The sequence below is a fragment of the Carlito syrichta genome, unplaced genomic scaffold (assembly GCF_000164805.1).
Source record: "Carlito syrichta isolate Samal-C Ts95f unplaced genomic scaffold, Tarsius_syrichta-2.0.1 Scaffold311727, whole genome shotgun sequence".
Classification (NCBI taxonomy): domain Eukaryota; kingdom Metazoa; phylum Chordata; class Mammalia; order Primates; family Tarsiidae; genus Carlito; species Carlito syrichta.
The window spans coordinates 32377-42552 of NW_007255823.1; the positions used below are offsets into that span (position 1 = coordinate 32377).

The following is a 10176-nucleotide window of genomic DNA, read 5'->3' on the forward strand; positions in this document are numbered from 1 at the left end:
GCCGCTGCCGCTTGGAAGCGCCTTTGTGGAGACGAGGTTTGGCTCTGAAGCCCGGGCTGCTTTTGGACTCCGCTCAAGCAGTCCGGCGCCTCGGCCTCCAGAGTGCCGGGATTTCCAGCAGGAGCCCCTGCGCCTGGCCTGGTTTCGCAGTGTGTTTTGCTTTCTCTGCTTAAAGAAGGTTCTTTGAGTGGAGCTGCTGGGTCCTACGATACCCCCGTGTCGAGCTTTCTTGAGGACTGTCAGGCTGTGCCACAGTGGCTGTTCCCTTGTGGATCCCCTCCAGCAGCGTACGGAGGTGCCAGCATCTCCACGTCCTCGCCAGCACTCGCCATCGTCCCTCTTGCGGTCCGGCTAAGTCGTCTGGAAGTCGCTTTTGCTCCTGAATGCGTGTCCCTTTCCCCCGACCGTCGGTGGAGACGTCAGGGCTGGGACGATGCCGCTCCTGGCCTTCCTGGGCCCATGGCCGCCACAGGAGAGATGCCCGGCGGTCCTTGGTGGGCGCCTTTCACGCCCCCCCAACCCCACAGTTTCGGAGGCTCGTGGGGCCACTTCCGGTTTCCAAAGACTGGGTCCTTCACCCGTCGCCCCAACAAGGCCCCGGCTCTGCAGTACGGTCGACTCACTTTCTTGCCATCCACTGTGAGGGGTCAGGCTTTCTGGTTGCCCTTGCCTGCCCCAGAATGCTTCGGTGAGACTTCGTCGTCTCTTCGGCCTTTTCCCTGAGCCTGTGACCCCTTTTCTGGTCCGAGTTTCCTCTGTGAAGACGAGCTTGGCCCTTGCAGCCTTCGAGGATCCTGCAGTCTCAGAAAGGAGGTACCTTTCTCGACTGGTGTTGGTCAGCAAAGACTGCAGCTCGCCCGGCGTTGGCCGCCGGGTGCCCTGGATGCCAGGCACAGCATTTTTGTGCCAGCCCTTTGGTAAGTCCAGTCTCTTACTGCACCTGCAGGTGATTTAGTGACGTTGTATGGACAAGGACGCTGAGGCCCCGAGAGCTTAAGTAACCTGCTCATGGTCATGCAGCCCGTGGCGGCCAAGCCAGGGCTGGGCCTTGGGGTGTCTGAGTCTTTTGCCCGAACCCTTTATTTGTTTATTTTATCCTAAAGATGTGGGGTCCAATTCAGGGTTAGGTATACAGACATTGACCATGCAGGTGCCCTTGTTGATGAGGTGTGCCCCTCCCTCCCTGGCAGTTTCCCTCAACTGCCAGTCCCCCCCTCTGCAGTTTCCCATTACTGCCAAACGCTTTCTTCTGGTATTCTTATTGCTGCCTGAACTCTTTGCCAGTGGGCTGTACTGCCTGCCTCTGGCTGCTGCATTTTTCCTGGGCATTGTGGGTCCTCCCCCCGTGCGTGGCTGGGGTGTGTCATTTTGGCCAGGAGCCCTGTGCAGTGTGCCGGCCCACACATCCCTCATTCATCAGCAGAACTGGCCCGGCTGAGGGTCTCCGTAGATGGTCCTGCCTCACCTTTCCTTGCGCCACATGTTTTACTCTGATCTCTGCTTTTCGAAGTGTCAGTTCTTCTTTTCTTCGTGTCATTCCCTCTCAGGTGTCCCTTCCTCCAGGGAGCCCACCCTGACTGCTCAAGGTGGAATTTATTCATTCGTTCTTATGTCCCTCAGCTTTTCACTGGCCCCTGCCCTGGGGTACAAGGCATCTTCTGCTGTGTCCTGTCAAGTTCAGCATTTAGAGGACAGAACTGGGGACAGGTTCATTCTTGAGGACTCTGCTGCGTCTGACTCTGGACTTTGGGCCCAGCGGGCATCCAGTAAATATTTGTTAAATTGAATTGCGTGATGTTTTCCCTTGGCCCTCCTGGGACCAGGACAGGGAAGGTGGATCCTCTGAAGAGGGCTGCGCCAGGGTTTCCTGGTGAATGTCAGCACTTGGCTGTGAGGCTTCAAGGTCACGGTCTCTGATGCACACAATAGGTACTAAGGGCTTCTTTTAAACAGAAGAAGCAAAACTTTAGGCAGAAGTTTCTTGAAAACATTTTGCTGACTCCCTTCATTTGCTCGGGGGTTGCCCATCTGCAGCAGGCCACGGGAAGGGGAGATGCCTGACGCGACTTCCCCAGAGCCCATCCAGCTGGGTCTCAGTGTGCTGGTCCAGTGGCTGGCTGGGGGGGGCACCGGTAGCCAGCAGCTGGCAGGCCCATGCATACCCTAGTTGCCGGGCAGGGCTTCTGAGTGCCTGTAAGGGGCCGCACTTACCCTGGAGTATCCCCACACCCCAGAGAGCACTCCCTGAGCTGACGCCACGCATGGGGCTTCCTCTCCCTCTTTCCAACTTTGCTGAGGCTGCCTTGCCACCTTCTGGCACTTCTCCCCTCCTTTGGAATGCGGGCCCGTGTTTTCATCTGCTTGGAGCCCTGCAAATTATGCAGCTGGTCCTGCGTGTGCATTTGCCCGGGATGGTAACTTACGGAAGCCTGAGGGCACCTCCTGCTCTTGGGATAATCCCACATCCCTCCCTCGTTTCAACACGGTGGACTCAGAGACCGAGACCGGGAGGAGCAAAGAGATGGAAAACCGCTCTGTGTGCAGCTGCTGAAACGTCTCAGGCATGACTTCCTGTTGCGTCTTCCTCGCTGAGACCCCACAGCAGGACCTTCCACCTCCATCTTTCATCCGTGAGTGGACGGAGCGAACACAAACCTGTGGTGGGGCTCTTTCTTCACTTGAGCTTTCCGAGAACCCCAGGGGCTGGTGTTTTCATCCCCATTTCACAGAAGAGAAAAGTGCTTGGGGCTGAGCTGGGCGGAGCCCCAGGGTAGGTGTTCGGGACCCTCCTGGGATGTTTACAGGCACGTGCGTTGCAGGGGCAGACCACTCACGGCCTTCCGTCCTGAGTTTCTGGTCTTCGTTTCTCATCAGGCGTGACCATCGGGAGGTCCATGCCTATGCTTGCTGTACTGCTCGGCCAGCATGCCCAGCTCAGCCCCAGAGGGCGTGAGTTGGGGCCAGCTCTGCCCCAGGCCCATCCCGTTTCCGCTCAGGATGAGGAAAGAGGTTCTCGGGGCCAGCGCTGCTCAGGGGAGGGCTGTGCTGGGAGGTGGAGAGCTCCTCATCCCTGGGGTGTGCACGAAGGGTGTCCGCGCCTGTCCGAGGAGGATGCGGCGTCCCAGGGTTGGGCGAGAGGACTTTCCAGGTTCGTGCAGCCAGGTTTGCTGGCATGGATTTTGGTATGCACCTTCCTCCCCCAATGCCCTGGATGTTGGGAAGACAAATGCTTTTAGGTGTGAGAAGCCGCGGACTTTGTGTTTGCTCCGAATCCTCCCTGATACTGCAAAGGGAAAAAAAATCTTCCTGCCCCAGAGTCCATTGTAGTTGCGGTTGCCTCCCTCTGGCCAGCGGCTCACGCTGCTGGAAAGACACCGGGAGAGCTGTAAGGAGAGGCCTCCCCTCCTGAAAGATGCCCTGAGGCGTAAGGGCCAAGGCAGCTTCTGCCACACACTGTCTCCTCGGGCCTTCGAGACCTGGGGGGCCGTGGGTGGGACAGAGAGAGGCAGGACCCCCGGGGGCCCCGCCTGGCTCAGAAGGCCTTGCCCTTGTTCGGAGAGCTTTCCCTGCCCCCGCTGCTCGGTGTTGGGCGCTGGCCGGGCAGGGCATGGATGAGGGATATGGGGTGGATGCGGAACAACAGGGCGTGGGGAGAACTTGGCAAACCAGGGCGAGCACACGGCCCCTTCCAGGCAGGCGGAGCCAGTCTGAGGTGGTCGCAGGGCAGGCCCTGCGGCTAGATCTTCAGGCTTTGAAGAGAACTGGAGGGCTGGGTTTGCCTGTGGCGGCGGGTTCTTAATTTGAAACTCTGTGTCAGAAGGCTCACAGCAAGCCAAGACTTCAGAGCTGAGGTTGCCTGCGGGTGGCTCCCTGCACCCTCTGCCCTGCCTGGGACCCCAGAAGCCAAGGAGTCCAGGCAGAGGGAAAGCAACCGTCGCGTGAAGGTGGTCTGGGCGCTGCCCACCCCATTCCTCAGTTTCCTCCTCTCTGGAAGGGAGGGGCTTACTCCCCGGGCGGTGGGGAGTGTTGAATGACGCGGGGGAGCAGCCTTCTCCCCAGGCAGCCAGTGGCGCTGGCGGTGTGTGCAGCACTGAGCCTGCCGCCAGCGGTCAGAGGAAAGCAGTGGCAGCAGGAGGAGCACAGGCTTCGCCTGAGACCGGCCTGGGCTCAAATCCCGGCCTCGCCTCTTGCAGTCATGTGATCTCCAGCAAGCATCTTCCTTCCTTTCGGCCTCCATGTCCCTTTCCCGAAGGGGGTTGTGGGCCTGCGTTGCGGGCGTCTCCCTCCCTCAGGCCTGGGGAACTAACCCGTGCGTTTCTTCCTCCCCGTCTGCTCCCACAGGGAACACCTTCAGCACGCTGGCTGGCCTGGTCTTTGACTGGACGATTGTGCAGGACGCAGGCGCAGACAGCTTCTCAGACGCCCACAGTGCCCTGCGGTAAGAGGCGCCCGTGCCAGGCCTGACTCCCTCTGAAGGGAAGCTGGGAGGCGAGCGTCGGGGGCTCCTCGGGTCTGGGGGCTTTGTCGTGGTCCGCAGGGAACCCAAGGAGGTTCTCGGGGTGCCTGCTGACGTTCTGGTGGTGGGTTCGAAGCGGGGTTCGTTCCTACTGGCCGGCGGGAAGCGGGCTGGTTGCTTAGGCTGCTGGGGTATATTCTGTGGGAACGTGTCAGAGGCGCTGGGGACGTCCAGCTGGAGAATGAGGTGACTCGGGTCGCAGAAGGCTGTCTCGGGGTACAGGGAAAGTGTGGGGCCCCCGAGGCAGCGCTTCCTCTGGGGGCAAGTTGGGGGAGAAGCAGGTTTCGGCTGAGAGGACGGGCCCCCAGGCGATAGCTATCCTCCAGGGCGCAGGCTGGCGTCCTGGCACGGTGCTCGAGGGGTTGACGCCTTCGGTATCGTGACCCGTGTCATCCTCCCAGCAGCCAGGTGGGCTGTGAGTGCCGCTGCTCTCTCCATGTCTCCGTTGTGGAGACTGAGACTGGGAGGTTGAGCGCTGGTCTGAGGTGGGCGTGTGGCCGGGCGGGAACTTGGACTCAGAGCTGCAGGTCTACCTGTCCGAGGTGGTGGCCCCGGACCCCATCTGGCTGTCTAAATGTGAGGTGACGGGGAAGGTCAGGTCCAGAGATGCTCGTGCGCAGGCAGCGAGCGGCTGCGGCGTGTCGGGCAGAGCGGAGCCAGGCCCTTCCGAGGGCACGGTCCCTTGGCAGTGCGGGGGCGGACCCGAGGGCCGAGCCTTCTCTCCGACTGTCCTTCGTCGCCAAGTAGTGCTTTAAGAGCACGGTCCCCTCTGGGGGAAGACAGCTTGGCCCCAGCGGCAAGCCTGCAGAACGTGTGCCAGTGCAGTCCACACAGCCTCCTTGGAGCCGTGTCCGGGACCCTGGCGATCGTCGTGGGCACTCACGACCATGAAGGACGTTTTCCTGCCGAGCCGCAACACGGTCCTCAAGATGAGGAAATGAACACTGAGGCATTCAGTCTTCAGGCCTCATTCAAGTGTCGCCCTTTGGCTCGGTTTTGCCCTTTTTAGCAGAACAAAAGAAAGCAGAGAAACCCCTAGAACTCAGTCCAGAGTCTCACGCTGCGGTCTCCTGTCTCTCTCACAGGTCCCAGGCCCTGTCAGCCTGGGGCAGCCTCTTGATCTTTGGCTTTTGGCACCTCAACACTGGTGAAGATGGCAGCCTGGTTATTTTGTAGGCTGGCTTTTGCTTTGGCTTTCTGATGTTCGCCCATGACTACACTTGGAGCTTTGCCTCTTTGGCAGGGATATCATAGAAGTGAGAGTCTGTGTTCTTCTGATTGCAATTCCGATTGGTCAGTTGCTGACAGTGGTCACTGCAGTCACTTGGGTGAGGTGGTGTCTGCCGGGGCTTCCCATGAGGAAGTGGCTTTCTTATCCCTTTGCAGTTACTAAGTATTTTGTGGGGGTGTTAGCAGTCTGTTCTTTCATTTTCACCTTTAAAAGTCCAGTTCTAGGCCAGGTATGGTGGCTGCCACCTGTAATCCCAGCACTTTGGGAGGCTGAGGTGTCGCTTAAGCCCAGGAGGTTGAGGCTGCAGTGAGCTATGAGAGAGCCACTGCACTCCAGCATGGGCAGCAGGGTGAGACCTGTTTCTCCAAACAAAAAAAAAAGAAAGAAAGAAAAGAAAGTCGAACTCTGGGCCATAGGGGATGTCGGGGACGTGGCAGTGCCTCCGTCGCAACCTTCTCGGGGGCTTATCTCTTGGCCATCTCCAGGCAGATGCCCTCACATCCTGACAGTTTTGTGAGCTGAATTGCCTGTGGAATCAGGGCCCTCCGGAGCTGGGACTGCTGTCCCGTGACCATCTCCTGGGCAGCTCTGGCGTTTCTGGTGTTTTAGGAGGCCAGGAACACGGGCTGTAGGGTCTGAGACCTGGATTCTGTTTTGGCCTTGTGGCCTCCTGGGTTCCAGATGTGGCCTGGGTCGGTGAATGTAGCCCACCTGAGCCTCAGCTCCCCTGCTGTGAAGCAGAAGAGGTTGCTGTGGCCCCCGAGCAGGGAGGCAGGCGGACTGGTGCTCGGGGCCCCTCTCTGGGCCTGGCGTGTGCTGGCTGTTCCGGCGCTGCCCGCTTCTGGGCTGCCAGTCTCATTTTCCACGATGACAGTCCCCCTGGCCTCCGTGCAGCCTGTCACTTGAGGCGATACTAACGGAGACACCGGGCGAGCTGGAACTGGAGCGTCCTGGACTTCCATTCAGCTCAACATGTGGCAGCGCATGGCCACGGGCGAGGACCTAAGTCACGGTGTGCCGCAGCGCCCCGCAGGTCTTGGTAGAAAGCACGCGTGTCTAGCAGGTCGCGTGTGTTCAGGTGGGGTGGTGGGCTCACTTGCAAGGCGGTGGCTGAAGTGAGAGGCTGTATTGCCCTGAAAGGGTCTCTGGAGCTAGGCCTGCTCGCCAGCCACACTCTGGGGAGGCAGCACGTCCCGCTGTCTTCCCGGCCTGGGCCGTCCTTGTGGCCCAAGCTGGAGACAACTAACCCTGCCCAGAGCTTGAGGGGAAGTCCCCAGAGGCAGGCGGTTGTGGGCGGCCTCGGGGAGACCGAGGGCCTTACTGCCACCGCTCTGCCTGGGCTGTGGTCTCAGGCCTGCTGCTTGACTTTCCTGGGTCTCACTGTTCCCATTTGGGTTAAGCCAGTGGCCTCAGATGTCGGCGATGATCATCATGTGTGTGGATTTTGATATAATGAAGATTGCCAGGCTTCTTGGAGATCAGGGCTGGTCCAGGGGCCAAGCATCTGCACTTTGTACAAGGGCATTGGCTGTTCTGATATAGGAGGCTGCAGGGACATAACTCTAAGCAGCCCTGACCTAGGAAGACACCCCTCATTTCAGCTCGGGCACCTGGTGGGAGGTTCCCAGGGACAGCGAAGGGTGTGTTAGATGCCTAGGAGTCTTGTGTTTGGGTTTGACCAATGAGATAGGATGATGCACCGCTTTTTCAGAATCCTTACGTTCTTGGAGTCCATGTATGCACCTCCTTCCTATATCTCGGAGATGGAGAAGGTGGCCAAGCAAGGGGACACGGTCCTGGTGTCTGGCATGAAGACGGGGAGCGCCAAGCTCAAGGCCCGCATCCAGGAGGCTGTCTACAAGGTGAGCCCAGTTGTGGGGAAACGGGTTTCGGGGTGGCGTCAGGGTGACCTCCAAAGGGCTGTCCACAGCTTGAGCCCGGGAGCAGGAAGGCCGGTGCTTCCAGGTAGCATCAAGGTGACATCCAAGAGGATGTCTCCAGGGTGAACCCAGGTGTGAGGAGGCTGAGTCTTCTGGGTGACATCCAAGGGCCTGTCTACTGGGCGAGCCCGGGGTGAGTGAAGGCCGGGACGTGCAGGTGGCATCAGGGTGATATCCAGGAGGCTATGTCCAGGGTGAGCCTGGGTGTGGGAGGGTTAGGGCTTCTGGGGTGGTGTCAGGGTGGCATCGAGGAGGCTGTCTGCAAGGTGAGCCCAGGAGTGCGGAGGCCGGAGCGCTGGGGTGGCGTCAGGCTGACGGTTCCTGCCCACGCCTGTAGACATGTTGAATAGTAGAAGTGACGTGCCCCACTGTGACTTCAGGGTGTGAGTGCCTGTTGATTTGTCTGATTTGGTTGGAGCCATGGCCCGGGAGAACTGGTTGAGGTCCCAGAACGGTCGTCTCCAGATTCGCAGAGCCTCTGCTCATTCTTAGTTTCGAGGGAGGTCCCAGTGCAGAGGGTTCTCCGTAACGAACCCGTTTCCAGGAGGGCCTCCCACCCCCCGCCGCAGCGTAGGACCACACCAATCCGTGAGGCTCTGACGAGACCTGGAGGCTCACAGGTGCCTCGCGTGCCCTCTCCCGGCCCTGTGTCCCCGGTGGAGCCCTGGGCCTGGCTCCCGGTGCTCCCGCCTGTGGAGGGCGAGGACTCCTCGCTCCTGAGGTACCCCAGCCTGCTTCACAGTGGTTGTCTGGGGCTCACCTTCAGCATCCTATTCTCAGGCGGGGCCGAGGAAAGGAGAGTGGCAGGCGGGCTTAGCCAGGGTCCTGGTTCCTTCCTGTCCCTGAGGTGAATGTCCACCCCTCCTATGCCTTAGGTTGAGCTGCAGCCCCAAGATCGGTCCTCTTTGTGGTTTGCTCCACTTCCTGGAGCACAGGCAGGAAGGTTGTGGCACTTTGCAAAGTGATAGAGAGAAATCTCTGTGCGGTGGCTTAGCCAGTGGCCTGGGAGTCCTGGAGGGTTTTGGAAGCATAGGGGCATGCTGTGTGTTAGGGGTAATCCTGCAGGATGCTTCAGGTAGTGTTTGGAGAAATGTGCTCTGTGTGGTGCCTAAGGGTGGAAGCGAAAAGGCACTGCCAGCCAATGGCCTTGCCTGCCTGCTGTGCTGGAAAGGACCTGCCACAGAGCCTAGCCACAGTGGGTGTTTGGTAGGTTTGTCTTTTCTTTTTAATGTATCAGAGATATTATTGAACTTATTGTTAAGTGCAAAAGCCTGTACGGTGTTACAGCAGGCACACATGAGAATTCTAAGGGCAAGCACGTGCACAGGCCGTTGGGGCTGCCGAAAGGCACTCACGAGGACGTGCAGAACCACCCGTGTCCACAGGGTGAGGGTCTGTTGCATCTCCACCAGAGAGAGTGAATTTGCGTTCTGTGAGCAGCAGTCATTTCCGTTGCCATCAGTTTCCTGCAACGTGCGGGGCTCTCAGGCAGGCCAGAGACGGTGGAAGATTCAGGTCCTCGAAGAATCTAATGCCTGAGGGGTACCTGGGACAGGACACCTTGTGGTGTTTTCTCCCATCGCAAGGTCTCTCAGGTTTTCCTGAGAGTGGAAGAGGTCCCAGGTGGGGCGTGAGGGGTGGCCATGGGAAGAGGCCAAGGAACAGGGCTGAGGATACCTCACTGACAGACGCCTCCTCCCTTCTCAGGTTTCTCTGGAACTTCTCAGCGTCCTTGGGCTTGGGGGCTTCTGTTGCTCCTGGTAGCCGTGGCGTTCGTAGGGTTTGCTCTGGCTCCTCTGTGTTCTGTTTTGTTAGTGTTGTTTGCAGTTGGGATACAGCAGACATATAGTGCACAGTGAGGGCTCAATGCTCCGTGTGTTTAGGTAACAACTCTGCAGGCATACCTGCCATACATACAGGATTGCATTGGGATCTCTGGGGTCTGAGGATGGCAGTGTGGGAGTGGCATCTTATTTCTCACATTTCCCCGTTCCAAGAGTTTGAAAAACTCTCTCACCCACACTCCCTCTGCCACCGCCTGACCCCCCTCGCTTTTCCTGTGCTTTTTATGCCAAGAACGTGCCACCTGCAGAAGTCCGGCTGCTGATTTTGGAGAACATCCTTCTGAACCCAGCTTACGACGTCTACCTGATGGTGGGAACCTCCATTCACTACAAGGTGCAGAAGATCAGACAAGGGAAGATCACAGGTGTGTCAGTGACTCGGCAGCCGTGACAGATCTTCCCCTCCCCCTTTTTATTGTGGTGAGATATATACAACCTAAAATGGAGCATGTTAATCATCTTAAGTGTCCACTTCAGTGACAGTAAGCACATTCACAGTGTTGTGTAACCATCTCCACCATCCACCTCCAGAACTTTTTCATCTTCCCAAAGTGAGGCTCTGTCCTCGTTAAACACCAGCTCCCACTTCCCCTCCCCCCAGCCCCTGACACTCACCATTCTACTATACCTGTCTCCATGAATTTG

At 58.6% G+C, this 10176-nt stretch overlaps 1 protein-coding gene across 1 annotated transcript in view; it reads left to right on the forward strand.

The window, feature by feature from the left end:
* The window catches only part of LOC103271526 (nuclear pore membrane glycoprotein 210-like), a gene marked incomplete at its 5' end in the record, with an annotated part of 35165 nt that extends 25243 nt beyond the window's left edge, over positions 1–9922 (forward strand). Inside the window, 3 exons of the mRNA XM_021718034.1 lie at positions 4342–4438; positions 7459–7609; positions 9764–9922. Coding sequence (XP_021573709.1) covers positions 4342–4438; positions 7459–7609; positions 9764–9922 — 407 coding nt within the window. The remainder of the gene's footprint in view (positions 1–4341; positions 4439–7458; positions 7610–9763) is intronic.
* Between the last annotated feature and the right edge of the window lie 254 nt (positions 9923–10176).